Below are 25,119 nucleotides of genomic sequence, written 5' to 3'. Positions count from 1 at the left end.
CGGGGCCCTGTCTTGAAATAAAAAATGGAAAGCGCTGGGGCTGTAGCTCAGTGTTAGTCTCTGGGTTCAGTCCCTAGTACTGCAGGTGGTGGGGGAAGAGCAACCCACTGCCCGTCAGCTGCTGTGGGAAGCATGGCACAGCATGGCCCAACACAGAGAGGGGCTTTGTAGCCCCCATCTGTTGGCCCTGGGCACGTCCTTTCCCTCTGCCTCAGCTGGGAGGCAGGGATGCTGTGGGATTCTGGTGAGTACACAGTCTCCGAGCGGCACCTGGTGGGAGCCAGCACATGATCTGTAGATGCTGCCGTCGTGACTGTGACCCGGGAGAGCCTCGGAGGTGCTGTCCTCCGGGTTGTCCCCGTAGCCCAGCCCAGACCTCCCCAGCCTACTCTTTCTCATCTCAGGGCTGCAACTCCTCTGATGATGGAGGCAGCAGGTGGCTCCTGAGCCAAGGCTAGTGTCCCAGCCTTCCTCACTAGGGAGGGTGGGTCCCTCACCAGCACCTCTGATCCAAACCGTCTCCTGGGGGTGCCCAGGGCCGACGCGGGATGCAAGCATTTGGACGCGTTTAGTACAGCCTGTTCCCAGCCTAGGTGGTTGACTTGACACCACCCGCTGCTGCCCTCTGAGAGAGCCCTCCTGAGAGGGTGTGAGGGCCCGGTTCCCCAGAGATGCCCTGAGCTTACTGACATCACCCCTGTCTCTTTCCCTTGCAGCGGTCGCCGGTGCAAGCCAATAGCTCCGCCAGCAAGACAGCTGGGGCCCCCACAGGCACAGTGCCCCAGCAGCTGCAGGTTCATGGTGTCCAGCAGAGTGTCTCCGTCACCCAAGAGGTGCCTGGCCAAAGCAGGCAGCAGCCAGGGCAAGGGGTCCCTGCCAGCTGGCCTCTGCAGCCACCCATGGCTGTGCCTCTGGCCATTCAGCCCTGCAGCCTGAGCCTTTGATGAGCAGCGCCACCTCTCCAGATGCAGTGTTGGGGGCGGGGGTCCTGAGGGTGGAATGCAGACCCGTGGAAGGCGCCTCGGGCAGGGCAGCTTGAACGATTCACTTTGGCCCGTGTGAGCTGTGAGCCTGTTTGCCTGGAGGAAGTCCTGAGGCTGAGTCCTAGCGCATTCCCCAGGCCTCAGGCAGGCCCTAGTATCCAGACCCATGCCCGGCCTTCCAGGGGCAGACTGGGCTCCCAGCTGCCAGCCACAGCCACAAGGGCCATCTGCCATCTGGCTGTGATTGCTCAACTTGGGGGGTTCCTGGCCCCTCATAAACCAGATGAAGCCGGGCACAGTGGTTTCTACCTGTATATGATGCTTGGGAGGCTGAGGAAGGAGGATCATTTGAGCTCAGGAGTTCTAGGCCAGTCTGGGCCACATAGGGAGACCCTGTCTCATAAAACCAAAGCAAAACAAAACCAGAAAAAAAAAAACAGATGGAAGCCATAAGCTCCAGAGAAAAGCAGAAAGCCCATCCAGAGGATTTACGGATTTTTTTCCTGCCCAGTGCCAGAGCCCCTGTAAACCTCCAAACCCGGGTTCAAGGCCCAGCCCCCATCAGCCACTGTGCCATCGTAAGGACAGCTGGTGTCTGGTGTGTAGGCAACAAAGATAAACCTTGCTGTCACCTGCGAGGTCTTTGTGCTCCTGAAGGAGCCTGCAGGAGAGAAGAGCAGAGACCCCGCCCCAGTCAGTCCCAGGTTCAACGGGAGGTCATGCCACTTCCTGGCACCCTCACCTTGCTGGGCCTTGCTTCTGGGGCCTGTAATTGGATGCCCAGAGTCGAGGCCTGGTGAGCCTGGAAGGCCCTTGATGCTGGGCCTAGCAACAAAAAGTTGCTTTTCCTTGGCTGGAGAATGGTGGCGTTTTTCCTCAGGTGGCTGCTGTGAGGCTGGAAGGTTCATGGGTGCTTGCGCAGAGCATGGGTGCTTGCACAGGACTGCTGGCGCCATCACTGCGTGGTTACCTTCCCCTTCCCTCCCTTTTCCAGAGGTCCGTGGTCCAGGCCACCCCACAGGCACCGAAGGCCGGCCCTGTGCAGCAGTTGACCGTGCAGGGGCTTCAGCCAGTCCATGTGGCTCAAGAGGTGTGTGTCTCCCCGTGTACCCCAGGGGCAGAGAGGGCTGGTCCCGCGTGAGGGGCGGGGAATGGAGCCCCTGGGGTTCTCAAGGGCAGAGATGGTTGGAGCCTCCCGGGCCCCAAGTCCCGCTCCAGGCTTCACCTCTGCCTTTGGGCTGCGGATCCCGTCCTGAATCCTCCCCTTTCCCGGCCCCTGAGCGCTCAGGGCCCAGGTTTTGCTGAGAGATCTGGATTCGAATGCCGCTTCTTTCTGGCCTGGCCTGGGTCGGTTCCTCCCCGCCCTCCCCGAGGCACTGGGCGGGATCTCCGCCTGGGTCCCCGCCTGTGTGCGCACAGCAGCCTGTGGGCAGCGAGGCCTGGAGCCCGGCCCGCGGCCGTCCCCAGTGACCCCCCAGTATCTCTGTTTGTCCTCCAGAGCTCAGACAGTCAGTTTCCCGCTAGGAAGGCAGAGCAGCGAGAGCCCCGGCCCACGCCGCAGCCAGAGCCGCCACCCCGGCCGCCCACGCCAGGGCTCGGGCGGGGCGCGCTGGCCCCGGAGCCGCCGCTGCTCCCACCGGTGTGCAGCGGCGAGGCCCCGCAGCTAGGCAGCCCCGAGCCGCCGCTGCCCCATTACGAGCCGGGCGTCGAGCAGTGGGTGGAGCTGGTGGGCGTGCTGCCCCCGCACCTGCTCCTGCCGCAGCAGAAAGTGGTCCTGGAGCCCCTGCCCGGGCTCTCGGCCCGAGCCAGCCCCGACCAGAGGGTCAGGATCCAGAGAATCCCCCAGGTGCTAGTGTTCAGCACGGCCGCCACGGCCCTCAAAGTAGGTGGCGGACGCTCGGGCGGGGGGCAGCGGGGGGCGGGGGCACCCAGCCCGGCTGCCCGCCAGGCCCCTCAAGCCCTGTAGACCCCACCTCCGTCCTGCAGGTCGGTCTGAGGGCCCGCCTCTGACCCGCCAGAGCCAGTCCCAGGGCCTAGGTTCCATCCCTGTGACCAGGGTTGGGGTGGAGGTGGGACGCCGAAGCCCCGCCCCTAAGGCGCTCTCCAGTCAGGGCGGCTTCTGTCACGCAAACCGGCCCCAGGCTCCGCCCCCTGCACCTGTGCCCCTTCTAGGCCCGCTCCTGAGGCGGCGTGTGCGGTCCCAAGCTCCGGCTTTCACCACACCTTGTCCCGATGATTGGTTCAGCCCCAAGGGCCCACCTCAGGCCCATGTAGGACCCTGCCTGGGATGCCCTCTGTTGCCCATCCACAGGCCCCTCCTTTGCTGTCCCCAGCAGAAGCAGAGAATCTTGGCGTCTCCGCCTGATACCGCTCTTCCTGATTCCCAGCCCTGGCCAAGGCTGTAGCCCCCGAGCCTCTGGGTGTGCTGATTAGAGAACCCAGATGTGCACCTTCCCAGAGGTGACTGGGCCGACCCCTGACCCTGCATGCCTTCCTCCTGCCCAGGTGCAGCAGCTCCAGCAGGTCCCGGTGCCACATGTGTACTCCAGCCAGGTGCAGTATGTGGAGGGCGGGGACGCCAGCTACACGGCCAGTGCCATGTAAGTGGGCCCGGGCCCAGGGCGGCCGGGCAGGGCTTTGGTCTGTCAAGGACACAGGGCCCTAGGTGACAGCTAGCTGGGTCCCCCGCCCCACTGGGCAGCCAGTGGCCCCAGGAATGCCCAGAGCCAAGGTTGTGAAAGCCACCAGCACAGCTCGGAGCTCGACCAGCCTGGCTTTTAGGTGGTGTATGTGCACACACAGGTGTTCCAGGTAAAAAGTTTCTACACGATAGGTAATGTTTACACTGAGAATGACTTCCACTCCTGAGCGCCCCCACCTGCCCAGAGGGGTGTCTACACCTGTTTCTTTGTTTCCTCCCAGAGATAACCCCAGGAATAGAAACTGGTCTTTCCTTTGTCAGAAACAAAGGCGGCATGTTCTGCCCCTCATTTCTTCCCCCAGCCGTGTAACCCCTTGGCTGTCCCCCTGTTTGTCCACATGGGTCCCTGTCAACTTCTTCAGCCACTGCATGACACTCCTCCGTGCAGATGCCACCGGTTCCCACGTGGCCAACATGCAGGTGGTCTCCACCTGGTACTGCACAGGGGCTGGTGTTCACACCCCCACGTGCAGCCACTCCGAGGCCAGTGTCTTGTCCCAGAGCAGCCTCAGGTGGGCCGAGCCTCCCCGCTGGAGACCCTCCACACGCCATCCCCCTCCCATCCTCCAAGGAATAATTCCACGACTAGTTTGCTGCTGCGGTTTCAGTTTCTAGAATTTCCATTTGGTGTTCTTTGCATTTGTCTGATTTTTTCTTTCGTCCTTGCCACCTGTCCTTGTGGACACAGTGCTGGGATTGGATTAACTCCGAGAGTGACTCTGTCCTTGGGTCGTGACGCTCTAACTGACCCTGAGGAGTATGGTCCTGGCACCTGAATTGCCATCAATTTGCTTCCAGTGCTGCTAAGTGTCTTCACTGTGCAATTGACCCCAGCTGGTAGGGGCAGATAGGGCATTCCCTGGAGGAGGACTGCCCCAAGGACCACCTAGGGGTGGGAGCAGAGGGAGCACTGCACCTGGCCTGGCTCCTCCTGGCAGCGCCTTTCCTTTGCTCTCCCTCCATGGCTGTCCCGCATCTCTCATGGAGGTCGTGGTCGCTGTCTGCTCTGCTTCGTGAAGTTCTGCCTTTCGGTTGTGTCTTTTGTCTCTCCCTCCTGGCAGACTGTTTCCAGGTTCCCAGCCCTCTGCCAGCTTGGATCCCCACCCTAGTCAAAGCAGCAGCCCCTGGGCTTCCATCCCTGGCTTTGCCAGAGACATTGATTCATCCCTTCACTCAGCAAACATCTCCCAGAGCAGCGTTTTGTGTGCATGTGGTGCTGGGGATGGAACCCAGGGCGCCCCACATTCTAGGCCAGCTCCACGGCCCACGGCGCTGCTGCCTGGCCCTGACACGGCATTTCTGGAACATGTGTTGCATGGGACCCTTGGCTGGGCCCTGGCCCTGTGGAGGGTAAACTGGGGGTGCTCCAGCCTCGGGAGAGAAGGGCTCCTGCTCTGGCCAAGAGCTCTTGGTGTCCCTCTGTGAGGTACATGTGGGCCTCCCTGGTCAAGAGCTGGACCCCTCACCTCCCTGTGCCCGCCCTCGGGAATCTGATCTGAGGGCATTGCTGGAACCGCCCCAGCGTACAGTAGGCACTCAGTTAGACGTATATTAAGGTACTGGGAATCCAGCCCAGGGTTACAATTTTTTTGGGGTATTTTTGGTAGAGGGAAGCGTGTCGCAGGTGACCAAACCCTTTAGCCCAGTTTTCTTACTTTTAAGGCCGCCTCAATGGTTCCAGGAAAACCTGCCCATAAGGCACTTGGCCGCTCCCGTGGGTACTAGGGGAAGGTGGGCTGCGCAGGGGCTGCTGCTTCCTGGCCCCCGCCTGGGACCTCCTCCCCTCCCCACAGGACTGTGCCCCTCGGCCACCCAGCTCTCGTCCCCTTGACCCTCACCCCCACCACCTCTGCCTCTCCCAGCCGCTCCAGCACCTACCCCTACCCCGAGACCCCGCTGTACACGCAGCCAGCGGGCACCAGCTACTACGAGGCTGCAGGCACGGCCACCCAGGTCAGCACACCGGCCACCTCCCAGACGGTGGCCAGCAGCGGCTCCGTGCCCATGTACGTGTCCGGCAGCCAGGTGGTCGCCAGCTCCACCAGCAGCGGGGGTGGGGCCAGCAACGGCAGCGGCGGCGGCGGTGGAGGCAGCGGGGGAGGCGGCGGCGGAGGGGGTGGCAGCAGCGGCGGCAGCAGCGGCGGCGGCGGAGCAGGCACCTACGTGATCCAAGGCGGCTACATGCTGGGCAGTGCCAGCCAGTCCTACTCCCACACCACCCGTGCCTCGCCAGCCACGGTGAGTGCCCCGGGCAGAGGTGGCGGGCAGTGGGCATTGGCAGCCGGTCCCTGGCAGGGGTCGCGGGCCACCAGATACTCCACCTTGGAGTGGAGTCCTCACTGTGTGACCTCTGACAAGTTCCTCAGCCTCTCTGGGACTCAGGTGATATGCGTGAGGCCTTTGGGACAGTCCCCAAAGAAGCGTCATCCATTCTGAGGTAGCTGACAGTGAGGACGGAAGTGAGGGGGAGAAGCTGTGCAGAACCCCCCAGGGCGGCACTGCCGCGTGACGGCGGCATCCAGGCTCGGTCCCCAGGTCCCCAGCATGCACAGATGCAGGAGGCAGCCTGACTGCTAATCCACTTTTCTTTTTGTTTTTTCAAGTTTACTATTTAAAATACTGGCTGTGACCCACCCAGTTGTCTGGACCACCTAGTGGTCCTCACCTGCGGTTCAAACCTGGGCACCAGGTGACAGATGGGGGGTGCTCTGTGCGTGGCCCGGCCTGCCTCTTATCACAGCCTTAGATTTTGGGAGACCACCTCAACCAAGATAGGGTGCTGGGCTGCGGGGGAACTCGGTGGGAGCGCGTGATCTGGCATGCGCAGGGCCCTGGGGTCCAACTCCTGCACCCCAAAAGAGAAAAGAGAAAAGCAGCAGCACGTGGGACGGCTGGAGCCCTCCCGCGTGGCCCCTTGCCCGCCCCTCTGCGACCCGAGCCCCACCCGCGTCCTCTTCCATCCCATAGTGTGGTCCTGGGGAGACTCCGACAGATGGAGCCGTGCCTCGTGACCTTGGGAGAGCGGCTCTTCTCCCGTCCACCTAAATCAACATGAATTTGTATTTCAGTGACTCCGCGTGGCCAGCGGCACTGTGCCGGTCAGCGCCGAGCCAGGGTCCCTGGTGGGACACGTCCCCGGGAGGTGGGGCAGGCTGGGCAGCGGGCGTGGAGTGCTCAGCCTGAGCCCAGAGAAGCAGGGTGATCCTTGGGCGCTCTGTCCCCTCCCACCCAGGTCCAGTGGCTCCTGGACAACTATGAGACTGCAGAGGGCGTGAGCCTGCCCCGGAGCACCCTCTACTGCCACTACCTGCTGCACTGCCAGGAGCAGAAGCTGGAGCCCGTCAACGCCGCCTCCTTCGGCAAACTCATCCGCTCTGTCTTCATGGGGCTGCGCACCCGGCGGCTTGGCACCAGGTGGGGTTGCCTGCCCGTCCCCGGCAGTCCCTGGGCTGCGAGCACACACCCCAGCCCACAAGACCACCCCAGCCCCAGTGGTGCCAGGCCTCAGCTTCCCTGTCATGCCCTCACTCCACACCTGTGCCACTGTCCTCACAGCTCCTTTGACAGTCCCTTGCTCCTACCCCAGGGCCTTTGTACAGGCTCTGCCCTCGGCCCTATGCACTTTTCCCCACTTCCCTACTGTACTCCCAGCTCCTCAGAAGACTGAGGCAGGAGGATCACAAATTCAAGGCCAACCTGGGCAACTTAGCAAGACCCTGTCTCAAAATGAAAACTGCAAGGGCTGGAGCTGTGACCCAGTGGTAGGGCCTGCCTCGTGAGCATGAGGCTTCTGGATTCAGTCCCTAGTACTGTGGCTAAGTAAATAAAGATGCCCTGGCCCCTTAACACAGACTGCGGCCTTGGCCCTGCCGTCCCCGGCCCCTCCTCCTTCCCCGTTTGTCGTCCCCTCGGCCTGAGGCGCCTCCGACATGCCATTCCTGCCCCTTGCTTCTCGTTTCTGATCTGTCTGAAACAGCTTCCTTGATGACGAGGGGATTGCATAGTCGGCCCTTCAGGGGGCCCATGAGTTGGTGCAGCCACTCGGGAAGGAGTGGGGGCATCCCTGAGCTCAGGCCCCAGCTCAGGTTCCAGTTCGCGCTTACTGACACACCCATCAGTCCCGCATAACCCTGCAAAGCGCTGACCCTCGCCAGGCCTGGGCTTCCCCATCCACAGGGCAGGGCTGGCGGGGTATGTGCTGCTAGGGCCAGGCGCCCACAGACCCAGACCCTGACCCTGTCCCCAGAGGCCTCCGCAGGTGCAGGCCTCTGCCAGCACCCACAGCCCGAGCTGCCCCGCGCAGCGCCCCGGCTCAATGGGACATACCACTGAGCTCCCCGACCCTGACGGGGAGCACGGCTGGCCTGGGGCTCCAGGTGGCCAGCCTGGCCTGCGGAGCCCGCCCATCCCCACCCCCACCTCCCCCCAGGGGCAACTCCAAGTACCACTACTACGGCCTGCGCATCAAGGCCAGCTCGCCCCTGCTGCGGCTGATGGAGGACCAGCAGCACATGGCCATGCGGGGCCAGCCCTTCTCCCAGAAGCAGAGGTAGGAGGATGGGGCGCTGGGACGTCGCCCCGCCCAGCCGCTGGCCCGCAGCCAGCCCACCTGCCACCTCTCCCGCAGGCTCAAGCCCATCCAAAAGGTGGAGGGCATGACCAACGGTGTGGCCGTGGGGCCGCAGCAGGCCGCGGGGCTGCCGGACATCAGCGCGCAGGTGCAGCAGTACCAGCAGTTCCTGGGTGAGGGCTCCCGGCCGGCTGGGCTCTGCGCTGCGCCTTCTCCCCGCCAGGCGGGCAGCCCCAAGCCGCCTACTCGCCCGGGTTTGAGAAGACCTCAGTCTCTGTGCCTGGGTTACAGGTGGCTGGTCCCCAGAAACTTTCTCCAGGGTAGAGTCCCCTCCCTGTGTCTCTGCCACCCCTCATGCTGCAAGGGACTGCAGATCCCAGGCCAGCAGCCGCCGCAGCTCAGAGGGTCCCCCTGAAGGGTCGGTCGGTCTGTGGACTCCGCGGGTGGGCTCCCTGCACCCCAGCCCCGCGAGCGAAGGGGTGCCCACCTACCCAGCTCTCCTGCAGCTGCGGGGCCTCTCACGAAGGAGACGGGCCTGCGGTACCAAAGCCTACGAGTCCAGTGCGTGCCAGCTCTGCCTCCGTGACAGGGACCACGTGGCGGCTGCCTTCTGGTGCTCACTTGTCCACGAGGCCCAGACACCTGCTGTCACGTAGATGCACGAGCGGGGCAGCGGGTCAAGCCAGGGGCGTCTGGAGCGATTCTCCAGGAACAGCCCCCTCCGGGGCCCTCAGGCTCTGGGCGGCATCCTTGTGGTTGGGTGGGGACAGGAGACTGCCTGGACTCACTGCCAGGTCCCCAGGGCTGACCCAGGGACGCCCCTGAGCAGACAAGCGGGACGTTGTGTGCAGTGAGGCTGCGGCGCTCCAGCTTCCCGGCCTGAGACCCGGGCGAGGTGCTGGCCCTCCTGAGCTGCTTGTCCCTTGTGCACGGGGACCCCTACTTTGGGAAATTGTGGCAACCCAGTAGGACACCAGGGAAGGTTGGGGAGGCAACAGGCTAAAGGCCTTGTTTTGCGCCCCTAGATGCCTCTCGGAGCCTCCCTGACTTCGCCGAGCTTGACCTGCAGGGCAAGGTCCTGCCCGAGGGCGTGGGGCCAGGGGACATCAAGGCCTTCCAGGTCCTGTACCGGGAACACTGTGAGGTAGGGCAGCTGGAGGAGCACGTGGGTGGGCGGGAGGACCGCGCGGCCCCCTGGCCCCTGAGCATCCGCCTGCCGCAGGCCATCGTCGACGTCATGGTGAACCTGCAGTTCACGCTGGTGGAGACGCTGTGGAAGACCTTCTGGAGACACAACCTCAGCCAGCCCAGCGAGGCGCCCGCACTGGCCGTGTGAGTCCTTGGGCGGGGGAAAGGAGAGTGTGGCCCTTGCAGTTTGTAGGTACCGTGCCCTTGTCCCCACCGCCTCCGCCCTGGAGGAGACCCCAGTGTGCAGGGCACAGGAGCCCCTGGCCCCGTCTCCCCGTGGCTTGTGCCAGCGCGGCCCTGGATCCGCAGGAGGCAGGGAGTGCCTCCAGCTCCCTCAGCAGCGGCTGGTGCTCTGTCCTCCTGGGGGCAGGACCTGGGACCCCCGTGTGACCTGGGCGGGGTGGGCGCCCGCAGGCACGACGAGGCTGAGAAGCGGCTGCCCAAGGCCAGCCTGGTGCTCCTCTCCAAGTTCGAGCCTGTGCTGCAGTGGACCCAGCACTGTGACAACGTGCTGTACCAGGGCCTGGTGGAGATCCTCATCCCCGACGTGCTGCGGCCCATCCCCAGTGAGTGCGCCGCCGCCCCGCCTGCCCCCCACGCACCCCGCCGCCCCTGACCAGCGCCCACCCGCTGCCCACAGGTGCCTTGACCCAAGCGATCCGGAACTTTGCCAAGAGCCTGGAGAGCTGGCTCACCCATGCCATGGTGAACATCCCCGAGGAGATGCTGCGGGTGAAGGTGAGGCGCAGGGCGGGGCGGCCGCGCGTCCTGTCGCTCCTGGGCTCCAGGGGGCTGAAGATTTGTCCCCACCCTTGTCCTGGGGAGGACGGGGATGCCCTCGGGGACCCTGGGGTGTCAGGGAGGACTCGAGTGTTGTCTTTAAGGAGCAGCTTCCCCGTGCCTGCCTCTGAAGCGTGACCCGGTGTAGCCGTTTTGTACTTAATAGCTTATTAACACAATAAAAACCAAGCCAGGCTCCGTGGCGCACCCCGTCATGGCAGTGACTGGGGGGACTGAGGCAGGAGCCTCACAAGTTCAAGGCCCGCCTCGGAAACTTAGTAAGACTCTGTCTCAAAATAAAAAATAAAAAGGGCTGGGGCTGTGGCTCAGAGATAGAGCACCCCTGGGTGGCAAGAAAAGTAAAGTTTAAAAAATTAAAAGCCAGATGCAAATTTGCAGTAGTCATCTTCAGACAACCTGGTCAGAAAGCATTTTCGGTGTTCGGAATAAAGCGACTTGCGAAAGGCAGTGTCTGTAGGGGAGCCGGGAGCGCCTGCACTGCCCGCTCACCGCGAGGTGCGAGGCCTCAGCCGGTGTGCATGCTCTGGGCCTGCGCGTCCCTGTTACACCCCGCCCTGCAGTGCTGTGCATCAAACCCAGGACCTGGGCATGCCAGGCAGCGCTCACCTCAGCCGTGAGGGACATCCCAGCCCTGAGCTGTGTATCTGCAGAATCGCCCCTAGTGGGCTGGTCGGGGTGGGGAGGGTCTGCCAGGTGGAAGGGGATGGCAGGAAGCTCTTCAGAGGAACTGACGGGACTCATGCCTTCGTTCATTCAGCATGCATTTGTTGAGCACTTGTGTGCCCAACTTGGTTCTCAGTGCTAGGACAGCACAGAACAATATGGACACGTACCCTGCTCTCCTGGAGCTGAAGTCAGGGGAATGATAACTGAAACAAAAATAAAGTTTAGCAAGAAGTGCATGCCCTCTCTGGCGGTGCCCTCTACATGATCCTTTGTGTCCTTCCATTAAACGTGGTAACAGTGGGCTGGCTGGGGACCCTGGGGTACGCCTGTAACGCCAGCTGCACCAGAGGCTGAGGAAGAGAATTGCACCTTCCAGGCCAGGCTGGCCAACTTAGAAGATTTAAAGGGCGGGTGGGACGGGGCGCTGGGGAATGCAGCTGAGTGGTAGAGTGTCCCTGGGTTCAATCTCTAGTACAAAAAGGGGGGAAAAGGAATAGCAATATAGTAATAGTGCTGATCAGATACAATAAGTCGATTTTTTGGTCCACAAAAGTAGGTGGACGCCCTAAGGCACACCTTTCCTTTGTTAAGGAAAGGGAAGCCGAGGACGTTCGGGCGTGGCAGCGGGTGAGGCGGGGGCTGGAGAGGGTGGGTTCTGCGGAAGCCACAAGCCCCACCGGCCCGCACGCAGGTGGCAGCGGCCGGCGCCTTCGCGCAGACGCTGAGGCGCTACACTTCGCTCAACCACTTGGCGCAGGCGGCGCGCGCCGTGCTGCAGAACACAGCGCAGATCAACCAGATGCTGAGCGACCTCAACCGCGTGGACTTCGCCAACGTACAGGTGAGCGCCGGGCGGCGCAGCGCGGGGCAGCCCAGGGGGAGGGGGCCTCAGGTGGCGAGGCTGAGCCTTGCGTGCTGCCGGCTCCCCGCTGTGCCCCAGGAGCAGGCCTCGTGGGTGTGCCGCTGCGAGGACCGCGTGGTGCAGCGTCTGGAGCAGGACTTCAAGGTGACGCTGCAGCAGCAGAACTCGCTGGAGCAGTGGGCAGCCTGGCTGGATGGCGTCGTGAGCCAGGTTCTCAAGCCCTACCAGGGCAGCGCTGGCTTCCCCAAGGCCGCCAAGCTCTTCCTCCTCAAGTGGTCCTTCTACAGGTGAGTGCCGGGGTGGGGCGGGGCCGGCGGGGCCACACCCCAGGATGCCACTGGTCGGACCAATGGTGGGGCCCCGGAAGATTCCTCCTGCTTGGATTGGATGGGACCAGAGAGTCCAGCTGCTGGATGGGGGTGGGACTAGAGAAGCCTCCGCCCTCAGTGATGAACAGCCTACAGACACTTGCTCGGTGCCTGGGTGCATTGCGGAGGGGAAATGGGGCAAGCGGCTGAGCCGGGCCTTAGGGCTTCTCGGTTGCCACCTCTAGCTCCATGGTGATCCGGGACCTGACCCTGCGCAGCGCCGCCAGCTTCGGCTCCTTCCACCTTATCCGGCTGCTCTACGATGAGTACATGTACTACCTGATCGAGCACCGCGTGGCCCAGGCCAAGGGCGAGACCCCGATCGCCGTCATGGGCGAGGTGCGCACCACTGGACACTGAGAGTGTGGGCCCAGTTCCAGGTGGTGGAACCCTCACTCTCTCTTCTCGCCTCCCTCTAGTTTGCCAACCTGGCCACCTCGCTGAACCCCCTGGACCCGGACAAAGGTAGGCAAGGCATGTCCCCATTCAGGGCCCGCGTCCGGAGGCTGTGGGCAGGGAGGCTGGGGTGGAGGAGCCTGCGGGGGCGCCAACACCCCGCGCTGAGCCAGGCCTGATCCGTGTGCCCCAGACGAAGAGGAGGAAGAGGAGGAGGAGAGCGAGGACGAGCTGCCGCAGGACATCTCCCTGGCGGCTGGCGGCGAGTCGCCAGCTCTGGGCCCCGAGGCCCTGGAGCCGCCGGCCAAGCTGGCGCGGACGGATGCGCGCGGCCTCTTCGTGCAGGCGCTGCCCTCCAGCTAAGCCCGCAGCCTCCCCGCCCCGCCCGCCCCCTCCGTTCCTCCACGCCAGGGTCCCTCAGCTTCTGTGGCTTCGCTGTCACCCCTCCGCCCCGGCCAGGGCAGGAGGGGGCCTCGAGACAGGGAAGGCAAGGGGGCCCTGCCCCCGCGTGGGGCCGGCACAATCACAGGGCTGGGCGGAGCCGCAGCTGCAAACTCTGACACAAAAGACGTGCCTTAAGGAACCCGCCGCGTGCCCAGGTGCCCCACAGGGCAGCCAGCTCGGCCCCTGCCTCCCGCCCCGCCATCCAAGGTCGCAGCAAGTCCCCCCAGCCCCGCCCTCCCGCCACCCCAGGGGGCAGGCAGGCAGGCCCCCTCTCCTATGGAACTGTTAACTTATTCTGCTCGCTGGCTTTGCACAGCCTGTCCTGGGCCCAGCCGAGCCCGGGGCAGGCGCAGGTGGGCGGCACCTGGGGACCCCCACTGTCAGCAGCAGCCCCGGGACACCCCGCCCCCAGCAACCCCACTGCTTCCCCCTTCTTGGTATAAGTGCAATTAAAGCTGTGGGTGTCGCATCTTCTCCAGAGCTGGGCCCTCCTTCACCCCGCAGCCCCAAGAGAGGGCCACTGCGAAGGTGGCAGGGGCCGCGGCTTCCAGCTTCCAAAGAAGAGCAGCGGGCTGCCGCAGGGCCGGGAAGCGCCGCGCCCGCCCAGCCAGGCTGGGTGCTCCACAGATCCGAGGCCCTGCGCCCTGCGCCCTCTGTGCCGCCGGTTTGTAAGGAACCTTCTCCTGGAGACTCGCTTCTCCTCCGTGCCGTGGACCCCGCCCCCCATGACTATTGTGCGATTTGTGAGCCGCCTGAGCGGAGTTGGTAACTTGTTGGTTTTTTTCCAACCATCATGGCCTTATCTGTTCGAGTTTTCTCAGTGTTTTCAACCTGTGAGATAGATGTTTATGGCAAAAAAACAAACAAAAAGAAAAAAATAGGAAAACCTGACCTATTGTATAAAAATCACTATTTTGTGTGCTCCGCGTGCTACAGCTTTTGGGGTGGCCCTGCCACTCCCTGTGCCCAGGGGCCTCCCCTCTCCCGGCGGTGAAAGTGTCCACGCGTGTGGTAGTTTAGTGTGCCGAGCTGTTTTCTACCTTTTGTAGTCTTTCTTAAAACACAATAAATTCCGCTGTGATATTTGCCTGCTGCTGACTCGGGCACCTCGGTGGGGTGTGCGCGGGGCTCCCGCAGGCCCAGCTCAGTAACGGGGCTCAGCCAGGTTCAGAAATAAAGCATTTACTACATGAAGAGAACAAGTGGGGCGGCTCGCAGGGTCCCGCTCTGGGGGCAGCCTCGGGTGGGCAGGTCCACCCTGCAGCCAAGAAAAGGGGCAGATGCACGAGGAGCCAGGCTGGCCCAGCTCGGGGTGAAGGTGGGCGCTTGAGGCTGGTGGGGCAGGGGCTCCCTCCCTCTGCCCCTTCCCAACTTAAATAGGCATAAATAAAAGAGCGTCCAGACTCTCAGGCCACCAGGGGCTGCCCCGCCCAGCCCCCTTCCCGCAGCCTAACACTAGTGCCGGTCGGCGGCCGGCCAGGAAGAGACCAGCCCGGAAGGCGGCCAGCTCCCAGGCCGCGGAGGTAGTTGGAGTCAGTGTCCAGGGCAGGCCGGCCCTCACAGCACGATCCACGTGTATCGCTCGCTGTCGGCCAGGACCTTCAGTGAGCACCCTGAGGGGTGGAGACAGCCGTGAGCCACCACCCCAGCAGGGCCCTGGCTCCACAAGGCCGGCTCCAGCCATCCAGCGCTCCAGCTGCCCAGCCCAGGCACTGTGAGGTCCTTAGGCTGGGCCTGGCCCGGCAGCCCTCCCCACGCCCCAATTCCACAAGGTCCGCTGGAGGGTCCGGCTGCACGTCCACTCAGACAGGGCCTCTGAGGGCGGGCGACCAGGCCAGCAAGCACGTCCGCAGGTCCCGAGCCCACCTTTGTGCAGCGCCTCGTTGGTCATCCTGTTAACGTAGCGGCCGCTGCTCTCGGGCACCAGCCACTTCATGACCATGTCCACACAGCTCTTGCGGTACGAGCTCCAGACACTGCCACTGAGAGCAAGGGGGTGAGTGGCTCTTGTGGCCCTGGCTGTCCCCCCAGCCCCGCCCCCACACCAGCTCCACCTTACCTGGTCTGCCCTTTGACCTCAGTGAGGTCGCCCACACTGACTGTCTCAAAGATGCCTGTGTTGAGGTCCCATGCCACCTTGAGGCTGGTGTGGTAAGTCTTTGGTCTGCAGCGGGATGGAAGGGAGAGGCGGAGGACAAGGAGGTGGAGCCAATGGGCACTAATAAAATGGGCGACCTAGGGGTTTGCCCGAAGGATGGCGGCCTCCCATGCCCACACCCCTGCAGGGAAGGGGCTGGGCATGGCCTTCTCGGGTCAGGGGAGGTCCCCGCCTACTCACCGGAGCTGGCCCTCCTCAGTGGGCGAGGGGAAGGCCAGGAGCAGCAGGCCAATATTGATGAGGACCTGGTTGGTTTCTGGGCAGACCTGGAGAATAGACAGTGACAGCTATTGAGGGTCACCTCCTCAGAGCAGGAGAGGCCTCGGTCCACCCTGCCTAGACCCACCTCCAGAATGACTATGTCATAGTCACTGAAAGAGCAGAACTGGTGGCCCCAGGTGGCATCATGGCGAATGACCTCGTTGATGACGTACTCAAAGTCCAGCGTGAGCTGCTCCACCGTCAGGTACTGGCCCTGGGGGCAGCGGGTGGACAGCAGGGGTATGACGGTGCCAACTCTTGGAGGCCACCCACAGTCTGCCCACTGCCCAGCGCCCACCTGGACAGCGGTCCGCTCCCGCATGGGCCGTAGGTTGCGGCCTCGGAGATCAGTCACCACGAAGGGCAGGGAGATCTTGTCATCCTCAAACTCTGGGGAGGCAGGAGGTGGGGTTAAGGGTGGTGGGACACTGAGGGTCCTCCCAGGCCCCCCCGGGCCCTGTCTGCAGGTGGCTCCTGGCTCACCATCCTCTGGCTCGGCACCTTCTCCGGATTCCAGCACGTAGTACAACTTGGTGTAGTTGACGTAGCCTGGCTCAGAGGCAGGGGCCTCCGCAGCAGGGGGGCTGTCCCTAGGCACTGCCTCCCCGCATGGGGCTGGGGGATCAGGGGCCGGGCGGCAGCGGGGGGCGGAGGGCCCTGGGCAGGGGGGCGGCCGGGCTTCCTCGGAGGGCCCGCCCTTGGCCTCCTTGGCCCTGCGGAAGATGTCAGCCACAAACTCCTTGGCTTTGGCAATGGCAGGGGAGGGCTCAGGGGCCCCAGAGGGCCGGCTGGGGGCTGTCTCAGGGCAGAGGCTGGGGAAGGTGGGTGACACCTCTGGGCTCCGGGGCCCAGGGGGGGCGGGCGGGGCCCGGGGGGAGGCGGTGTGATCGTAGAGGATCTGGCAGAAGCTGCTATCGCCTGCAACGGGAAGTGGGGGCAGGCAGTAAAGGAGCTGAAGCTCAGCCCACTCCTAACCTGACCCTAGGGCTCCTGCTCAGAGACCAGCCGCAGGTGCGCCCGCCTCACACAGCTCTCGTTGCTGCTGTGCACGACATGCCTGGCTCAGCCTTGCAGAGCCCCTGACCTTGGGAGAGCACTGCCCACAGGGAGGAAAAGCCGACTACCTAGAAGGCTGGAGCAGGCCGCCAAGCCCCCACCTGCCTGGAGCCCGGCTCCCCTGAGGGGCGGGGTGCTCAGCAGAGAACTCAGCCGTTCACCCAGCACCACGGCTGGGCCCTGCACAAGGCCTCTGGGGACCCAGCACAACCTGGGAAAGGGGGCCTGCATTCCCCAGATGGAGGTGAGGGGAGGAATGTCCCAGGCCACGCAGTGAGATAACCCGAGCGCAGCCCTGTCCACCACAGCACTGGCACGTGGGAGACGACAGTCAGGGGAAGCGGGAAGTGGCTGAGGAGAGTGCCCTCAGGAGCAGCCTTCCTGGCAGCCCCCTGGGCTGGCAGAGATCAGGACCCACAGCTGCGAGGGCAGAGGGCCCACCATCAGGCGTTGGCTAGTGGCAGGTCTGCCCGATGCTGGCTGGGAGACCCCTGGGTGTCTAGGGCACAAGTGCCCCTCCTTCCTTGCTTGCAGACTTAGTTCCATCCATCTGATCCTGCCTCTTCCCCTCCCTCCCCGGGAACAACCATTTTAATGGTATTTAAATGGGGATGGTTTAATTTGACTGGGTTCTTCCAAAATTAAAACGTATTTTTCATTTACACCAAGTGGTAAGGGCTAGACCTCCCTGCTGCCTGTTTCCCCACGGCCCTGACCTGCTCTGTGGATGGGCACGGGGGCTCCCAAGGTGCTCCACAGGATGCCCCTCACACACTGGTGAGCATCTCCCAGGGGGGCGACCTGGGTGTGGGGCAGACCTGCAGGGTCAGTCCATTGCCACACAACCCCCGGGGCCTGACCAGGGCACCACTGCCAGCCAATGGCTTTATCCCACTTCATAAGTGTCCCTCTGTCACAGGACACCTTGAGATTTCTCACTGGAATTTCTCTGATACCAAGATACAAGACAACTGTCTGTCCACCAACCACTCCTGACTCACGTGGTGCACCTGGTCAGCCTGGGTCTGCGAGGTAGATACCATAATGTCCACGTGGTATGAAATCACCCAACAGCACACCGCCCAGACGCGGCCTGTCAAGTGACAGGTTACTACATTTCACGGGCATCTCTCTTCCTTTCAGGCAGTGCTAGGGACGGAAGCGAGTGCCGTGTCCGGCCAGGCAGTGCTGGGCCGTGCCCCGGTCCTGACATCTCTCTTTAAGAAACAACAGCACCACACCGTCCAGCAGGGTGACTGCCAGACACGTCCCGCTGCTGAAACCTAAATGGCAAACACTAAAGAAAATCGAGACCTCAGGGGCTGGGGGCGCAGCTCAGCTCAGCTCAGCAGCACGGTACTTGCCCCACACACGAGGCCCTGGCGTCCATCCTCAGCACCGCATGAAAATAAATAAATCAAATGAAGGTATTTAAAAACCCCTCAGTTCCACGAGGTTACTGGAGGTGACCGTGGACATCCTAGCCCTGTGGAAAATTCCAGTGGACAGTGCTGTGGGGAAGATGGGTTTGGATCCCAGCATTCCTCCTTCCTGGCTGTGAGCTTGGAGGAAACACTTCACTTCTCTGAGCCTCGGTCTCCTCATCTGCACCAGGCAGGAATGGGACCAGCCTCGTGGTGCTGCCGGGCAGTGAGCAGAAATCATCCCAGGGCCTAGGGCACGCCCGTCGCTAGGCTCCAGGGACCTACCTGCAGAGTGGACAGAGACGGCACAGGCCACCAGGGAGTAGCTGGTGTTGAGCAGCACCACCTGGTCCTTCTTGAGCTGGAAGGCGGGCTGGAAGGTGGGGAAAGGGTAGACCACCTGGTACTTGGTGTGCAGCATGAAGCCGTGCCGCAGGCACTGCGCGCTCGGGTCCCCTGCAGGAACACAGGCCGCGGCTCACTCCAGGCCCAGGAGACGGGGCGGTGCCCCAACACTCCCCAGGACCCCGTCCCCACCTGGGTGGGCCCGGCTGGCGTCCTGGCAGGCAGCACAGCGGCCCCGTGGTGGCACGGCCACGGTGCTGATGTAGATGTCGCGGTGGTTCTCGTCACTCATCATCATCATGTTCATGAGCATGCCATTGGCAGAGCGCGTGCTGGGGGCCAACACGCTCTCAGCCCCTGGCCCAGGCCTGGAGGCTGCTGCAGCCCTCCCCACCGGGCCTCCCCAGTTCAGCCCCAGATCTCACTTGAAGCCAAAGACGATGACCTTGGAGGCATCACTGGGCCACTCGCACACAGTTAGGTACAGGTCGCTATAGATCTCCTCGTCCTGGAAGAGTCGCACCTGCCGGACCTGAGTAACATTTTCAGGATCAGGGGGTCAGAAGGGCCTGGGCCCAGGGTCACACACTGCTGGGCCGGAATGAGGGTCAGGGTGGAGCCGGCAGGAGTTCCAAAACAGCCCCGGGCCTGTGTCCCCCAGCCTTCCCTGAGGACAGGTTGGGACATCTCCCCTCCCAAGTGGGGCAAACAGAGAGGCCAGGCCCAGGACAGACTGTGGCCGACAGGAGCCCCACCAAGTGAAGCAGGCCAGACATACAGCTTCGAGCCCCAGTCCCCTGGGTAAGGCTCACATATTAACTGAGGTAGAGGCACCCACCTGGGGCAGGGGTGAGGGGTCAAGGGTGGCAGCCTGGTGGCCCTAATAAAGCTAACTCCTCCTACCTGGGTGGCTTTACATGCTAAGCTGAACCAAATGAAACTACTGTCCACCCATTTTGAACCACAAAAATGGCAACTTCGTGTGGTTCAACCCAACACAGTGGAGTTTCGCACATGGTGCTTCAGGCTCAGAGGGGCTTGAGGGGCCAGTCTGGGGCTAGAGCCTCGTGGAGGCGGGCTGGCCCTACCAGCTTGAGCTTGCTGTGGACGTTGAACTCCCACCAGTAGAGGTGGTAGATATAGAAGGAGAAGTCGTCGTCCCCGCTGCTGCTGGTGTACGAGAGGACATAGCGGCCACACTTGGAAAAGCCCAGGAAAATGTGTCTGTGGGGGAAAGGGGACACGGTAGCCAGGTCAGCGAGAGCCCACCTCCCCTATCCCACTGCCTCCCCGTCCAACCCCAGTCTCACCCTGCATAGAGAAAATCCTCATCCACAATGTTCTTGAGGGACACACAGACCCGGGGTGGAAGCTTCCGGAAAAGGCGAGGGGAGAGCTGCCCACTGATCTGGGGAAGGGGCAGCCAGAGCTCTTCAGCCATCATCTTACTGAAGTCACCTGTACCCCCTTGGGTGTACTCCTCACCCAAGGCACAGAAGCAAGCAGCACCTGCAGGGACCACCCACCCAGCCACACAGCCCACTCCCCGCCCTCCCTAACAGTCAAGGGTAGCCAAGCCCTGGGACAGACGGGACACTGAGACCAGGTGGCTTTCACTCGCACCTCCCAGCTCTACACTTCTTCGGTCTCAGGGTCCTTCCTGCCCAAATCCAGCATCACTTCCCGCAGGAAGCTTCTTCCAGTCACCCTGGCCCACACTGGGCCACCTGGATCCCTTCCTGAAAGCTGCCCAGGTGGTGTCCTCCACCACCAAGGAGGCTGGGATGAGGACCATGCCCTCCACCTGTCCCCAACCCACCAGTCTACAAGGGGACCTTTCAGGACAGTCCTAGCCTAGGCTGGGACCCGATCATGCACCTAGCAGGGTAAGACTAACCTGCAACCAATGCCCAGTCTCCCCTTATCAATCAGCACTTCAACCAAACCTGCATCCCCAAAACATCACCAAGGTAGGGACTGATGCGACTGACAGTCACAAGCTGGCCAGCGGGGGAATTAGCACCCTCAGTCTTGCTACCCTTGCTCCGATCTGATGGGAGACAGCTCTGTCTGGAGAGCTCCTGACTGCCCTCAAGGAGACCTCAGTCTGACGGCGGAAACAGCAGTGTCAGCGGGCCCCAGACTGATAGGAAAGGCACAATCCCTGCCCAGGGAGCTTCCAGGCTCAGGGCGGAGCCACAGCCCTGCCCAGGGAGCTCCCAGGCTGAGGGCGGAGATTGTCCCTGCTCAAGGAGCTCCCAGTCAAAAGGGGGAGACATAGTCCTGCCCTCACAAGGCCCCCAGCTTCATGGAAGGTGCAGTCCCTCTGCTGTCCACCCGACAGGAGATTCACATTTCTGCGCTCCCAGAACTCCCAACCTGATGGGGAAATATGCCACAGCTCTGGGAGTTTCCAGTCTGATGGGGCAGACAGGGTCCAGCTCTCAGCCTTCAGAGACCTGGCCCTATCTATGAGGCTCCCCCTCATTCAGTGCGGGAGGCCGACCCAGGTACAGAAACTCCCAGCTCGGGAATGGTCGGGGCTGGGGCAGAGAGAGGAACACCAGGAGGAAGCCCAAAGCCGGCTGCAGGGGGTCTGCAAAGGGGGCGAGAAAGCTCCGCTACTGAGCGGCCAGGGTAGCAAGGCTTTGGAAAGTGGGTCTAAACCTGACCTATTCCCTTCCTCTTGAATCCTCCTGAGGCCTCTAGGGTCCCCTCGCTTCAAGCCCCCTCCCCAAGGATGGCCTCCAGCTCCCTCCATCCAAGCCCTAGTGCCGTGATCCGCCCCAGCCTCCTCCATCTGAACCCCACCTCAGCCCCTCTACCCAAGCCCTCTCCCCGGGGCCCCGCCCATCCCCCTCCCTCAAACCCCCTCCCCGGTGCCCCGCCCCCAACCCCTCACCCCGCGAACGCCCTCCCTCCTTCCCTCCGCCTCCCTCGTCCCTCCTCCACACCCTCCGGCGCACTCCTCAGGTTCCAGGCCTCACCTTGACCCGCTCCAGCTGCTTGAGGACGTGCTCCCGCCGCCGCCCCGCTGCCCGCTTTCCTCCGGCTCCCCCGGGGCCACCGCCGCCGCTCCCGGCCCCGCTGTTCCGCTCCGATTTCGAGCTGGGCGCCATTTTCACCCCCTCCCTCCACTTCCGGAGCAACCGGCCCCTTCGCCCCACCCCCGCCGCCTCCTCATTGGCCCTCTCTCCGGACGGCGGCCCGCCGGTTGGGTGAAAGCCCGTATTCGGGGCCTTTTCCCGCTACGCCTGTCCATCAAAGTCGTCTCGGCTCATGATTGGTAGAAGTAGCAACAGCTCCCACTACCCGTCGCCTTGTTCCCGCCCTCCCTCAAGGATCAACCAATCATAGGCCCCTTTGTTCTCCTCCTCCAGAAAACTTAAACTCGATAGGTGAAAATTCTGTCTGTCTCGGCATTGTCACGCCCTCCTGTGGCTGATGGGTTTCCATGGAGACCGCAGGCGGTCCAGGTCCGTAGGCGGAGCGATGGGAAACTGTGGTTCTGGAGGGCCGGCCCAGGTCTGTGCTGATCGCCCAGTTCGGGTGGGTGAAGACTGACCAGCATCCCCAGACGGTTAAGCAAGCGCGAGAAAAGGGATTACAAAAATAAAATAAAATAAAAAGATGGCATTCTATCAAAGCATCTTATAGAGGAGCGGGCTGGTGGGATGATGGTAATGATGATGATGATGATGATGATAATGATACATAGCATCAATCAAGTATGGTTTTACATGGGCCATAAATGGTTCTGAGTTCATAAGGATTCTGTGAGGTAGCCCCCTGTTATGCCTATTATACTGACAAGGTTAAGCATAATTTTTGCCTGCTTCCTGTATCATCGTCGGGTGCATTAACTCATTTAATCTTTGCAACAGTCTTGGAAATAGATCCTTTATTTTTATTTTACACATGAAACTGAAGCTTAAAGTGTAGCCCTCCTGAAGACCTGGCATATACATATATACTACAGGTGCCAGCTGTTGTTATTACATTCAGAGAGGAAGCCGGTGGACCTCTCTCTCCCTTTTCTTCCAGTCTAGTCCATTCATTTATATGATAAGTATTTATTGCGCATTTACAGTATGCTAAGAGGTGGGACTATAATGAGAAAGACAGATGGTCAACAAGGAATCAATATTTGTTATTGAATTCCGGGTTACAAAGAGCAGAGGGAAAAGGGAGGCTTGGGAAGGGCAGTTGGAAAGGAGCCCTGTGAAGGTGAGGAGGAATATTTAAGCAAAGACACAGTTTCGGGGGTTGAAGGTGGTGCGATGGAGAGACCACAGTGAAACCACAGTAGTGCCACTTAACCACAGGGACATGTTCTGAGAAATTTGTCATTAGGTGATTTCATCTTTGTGCAAAGACCATAGAGTGTACTTACACAACCTAAGTCGGCAGTATAATCTTGGGAACCACTGTGGTAGGTACAGGTCTGTCTTTGAATTGTTCTGTGCCTCGTGATTCTAGTTGGGTCAGGACAAGAATGAACAGGGAGGCTGGGGACGTTGCTCAGAGGTCGAGGGCATGCTTAGCCTTGGTTTCCATCACCAGCACTAGAAGAAGCAGAAGATCTCAAAAATATAAATAAATAAACAAAGCAAGATCCAGGTACAGTGACCCAAGTCTATAACCTCAGCTACTCAGGAAACTGATGCAGAAGGATCACAAGTTTGAGACCAGCCTGGACAACTTAGTGAGACCCCATCTCAGAATACGAACATATGACTTAGGCTAAGTCACCAGTAAGGGGAAAAAAACGGGTGGGGGGATGGATGAAGCACTAGAGCTAGGGAGTTTAGGGGCTTGTAGGTACGTTTAGATTTTACTCTTAAGCATATGAGGAAACCTCTTGGAGGTTTTTAGTGGAAGACAATGGAAACTAATATGAGATTGAAAAGATCATTGTGACCCAAGAACTTAATACCCATGAGTTCTTAGTGATATAAATACTTGATTGAATACATAAATAGGAGAGGAGGGACCAATCTTCCTTAAAGAAGATGTCCAGTTAGTAAATTGACAAGGAATGATGAAAATAGAAGATTATTATTATAGCTTGGCACCCTGGTGGGCACCTATATTCCCAGGGACTCCAGAGGTCAGAACCCAGCAATTCGGACCCAGCCGGGGCAGTGTAGCAAGGCTCTGTCTCAAAACATTTGTAAAAGACTGGGGATATAGCTCAGTTGGTAGAGCGCTTGCCTCGAAAGCACAAGGCCCTAGGTTCCAATCCCCAGCACTGCAAAAAAAAACCCAAAAAATTTGTAAAAGAAAGAAAGGAAGGGAGACAGGAAGAGGGAAAAAAAAAAAAGAAAATCATCATTAGACAAACACTGCAGTAATCATAGCAGCAGCCAAGGCCCACTTGTGGACAAACAGTGGACAAAACTTTAAGGAGACAGGACTTTGCCTATCCTCTCAAAGTACCTCTTTCAAAATATTAATTAACATATGTCCACCAATTCTTTATTAATTCTTAATTTGCCCCCTTGTATATAGACTAAAATTAGTCACCCACTTCTGAGGAATACTATGTAGAAGGGGGGAGACCTGGCAGACAGCACCTTAATCAAGTGTCCAACGTCACAATCAGCAGTGATAAGTCTTTGATGTCAGGGACCCTCCAATACCATCTCATGAAGGGGGCTTTCTTCCCTCTTCTTTCCTTCTTTTTCCTCCTCTCCCTCCATCCCTCTCTCCCTCCCTTCCTTTCTTTCTCTTTCTAGAGAGACAAGGTCTCTCTCTATTGCTCAGGCTGTCCCCAAGCCCCTGGGCTCATGTGATCCTCCTCCTTCAGCCTCTCAAGTTGCTGGGACTGCAGGCAGGCACCACTGTGCCAGCTTAGGAGGACCTTTTACCTGTCTGATATTATCTCCAAAATTGATAGCATCAATTCAGTCATGAGAAAACACCAGATGTTTGTCCTGTGTTGAGGATCATTCTATAAAATACCTGAGCAGTAACTTCCAGAGCATTAAAGTTATACTGAATTATAAAAGAGCCAAAAGCCACCACCAGTTGAAGGGGGCTAAAGAGATGCGACAGCTACATGACATTCTGGATGAAATTCTGAACCAGAAAAGAGGTCGTCGGAGGGAAAATTGGTGACATTCAAGGTAAGCCTGTGGTTTAGTGAATAGGATTATACCAATACTTGTTAATCTCTTAGTTGTCACGAATGTGTCATGGTTGTGCTGGACGTTAATGAGTGGGCAGGTGGGTGAACACATGGACAGCTTGACCTGACCGCAGCCAGCTTGAGCTGTAGCCGCCCATGATTGCCCCAGCATAACCCTCGTCAGTGTTTCCTGCAGTTTCCAGGAAACTCAAACAGACCAAACCATCTTTGTGGCGTGCACAGCTTTACGGCTGGGCCTGGCTCCAGGGATGCACCTGACTCTTCAGTATCAACTTAAGATAAACCAGGTACTTTCTAGCCAGGAGGAAGTCACTTTTGTCCTAAACCATAAACATGCCCCTCTTCCTGATCTAAATGTCAGGGATTCAACGGGTCTTGCTCCCCGACACACTTCTGTCAGTTAGTGCTCAGTAAAAGGCACTCTTCCATCCTGTGTCTGTCTGCCTCTTCCTTTGGTCTCACAGCACCTCGGGGCAGATCCTCATTCACTAGGACAAGGATGTTCTGGAACAGCAAAGGGTATACCAAAATTCTGCTCCGACTTTGCAAATATTCTGTAAATCTAAAATGCTTTCAAAATAAACAGGTGGCAAAAATCTGGGCGCAGGGGCACAAACCTCTAATCTTAGTGACTCAGAGGGCTGAAGCAGGAGGATCACAAGTTCAAGGCCAACCTGGGTAACTTAATGAGACCCTGTCTCAAAATTTTTTTAAAAAGGCAGGATAGCACTGGGGATGTAGCACA

General features: G+C 60.5%; 2 protein-coding genes across 3 annotated transcripts in view; one reads left to right on the top strand and one right to left on the bottom strand.

The window, feature by feature from the left end:
• Positions 1 to 14,060, top strand: part of Rfx1 (regulatory factor X1) — a 28,986-nt gene extending 14,926 nt beyond the window's left edge. Inside the window, exons 6-21 of one of the 2 annotated variants that reach the window (XM_047531078.1) lie at positions 717 to 833; positions 1,978 to 2,073; positions 3,489 to 3,583; positions 5,478 to 5,922; positions 6,917 to 7,098; positions 8,114 to 8,233; positions 8,312 to 8,427; positions 9,280 to 9,398; positions 9,477 to 9,586; positions 9,857 to 10,008; positions 10,083 to 10,180; positions 11,601 to 11,750; positions 11,850 to 12,058; positions 12,325 to 12,478; positions 12,559 to 12,604; positions 12,729 to 14,060. In XM_047531078.1, the coding sequence (XP_047387034.1) occupies positions 717 to 833; positions 1,978 to 2,073; positions 3,489 to 3,583; positions 5,478 to 5,922; positions 6,917 to 7,098; positions 8,114 to 8,233; positions 8,312 to 8,427; positions 9,280 to 9,398; positions 9,477 to 9,586; positions 9,857 to 10,008; positions 10,083 to 10,180; positions 11,601 to 11,750; positions 11,850 to 12,058; positions 12,325 to 12,478; positions 12,559 to 12,604; positions 12,729 to 12,898 (2,379 nt within the window). In that variant the 3' untranslated portion in view covers positions 12,899 to 14,060. The remainder of the gene's footprint in view (positions 1 to 716; positions 834 to 1,977; positions 2,074 to 3,488; positions 3,584 to 5,477; positions 5,923 to 6,916; positions 7,099 to 8,113; positions 8,234 to 8,311; positions 8,428 to 9,279; positions 9,399 to 9,476; positions 9,587 to 9,856; positions 10,009 to 10,082; positions 10,181 to 11,600; positions 11,751 to 11,849; positions 12,059 to 12,324; positions 12,479 to 12,558; positions 12,605 to 12,728) is intronic. The other variant, XM_047531079.1, reaches the window with a different exon arrangement.
• An 85-nt stretch (positions 14,061 to 14,145) lies between these two features.
• Positions 14,146 to 21,358, bottom strand: Dcaf15 (DDB1 and CUL4 associated factor 15). Its single transcript, XM_047531080.1, has 13 exons — positions 21,211 to 21,358; positions 19,534 to 19,631; positions 19,312 to 19,447; positions 18,649 to 18,755; positions 18,416 to 18,555; positions 18,164 to 18,334; positions 15,882 to 16,316; positions 15,697 to 15,788; positions 15,484 to 15,612; positions 15,318 to 15,403; positions 15,039 to 15,143; positions 14,846 to 14,961; positions 14,146 to 14,592 (listed from the first exon to the last, which is right to left on the bottom strand). The coding sequence occupies exons 1-13, from the start codon at positions 21,340 to 21,342 to the stop codon at positions 14,537 to 14,539; spliced, it is 1,803 nt and encodes a 600-aa protein (XP_047387036.1). The 5' UTR covers positions 21,343 to 21,358; the 3' UTR covers positions 14,146 to 14,536.
• Between the last annotated feature and the right edge of the window lie 3,761 nt (positions 21,359 to 25,119).

The sequence above is a fragment of the Sciurus carolinensis genome, chromosome 17 (genome assembly GCF_902686445.1).
Source record: "Sciurus carolinensis chromosome 17, mSciCar1.2, whole genome shotgun sequence".
In the NCBI taxonomy this organism is placed as follows: Eukaryota; Metazoa; Chordata; class Mammalia; order Rodentia; family Sciuridae; genus Sciurus; species Sciurus carolinensis.
The sequence above is the reverse complement of the archived record's forward strand: the minus strand, read 5'-3'. Positions and strand labels throughout refer to the sequence as shown.

What these genes read in the sequence shown, in the direction of transcription:
- Dcaf15 (XM_047531080.1), bottom strand. Translation starts at nt 21,342, where the DNA reads ATGGCGCCCAGCTCGAAATCGGAGCGGAACAGCGGGGCCGGGAGCGGC. An exon ending in AGCAGCTGGAGCGGGTCAAG is followed by an intron (nt 19,632 to 21,210) that starts GTGAGGCCTGGA and finishes CCCCTTCCCCAG; the next exon opens with ATCAGTGGGCAGCTCTCCCC. An exon ending in GAGGTCAAAGGGCAGACCAG is followed by an intron (nt 14,962 to 15,038) that starts GTAAGGTGGAGC and finishes CCTTGCTCTCAG; the next exon opens with TGGCAGTGTCTGGAGCTCGT.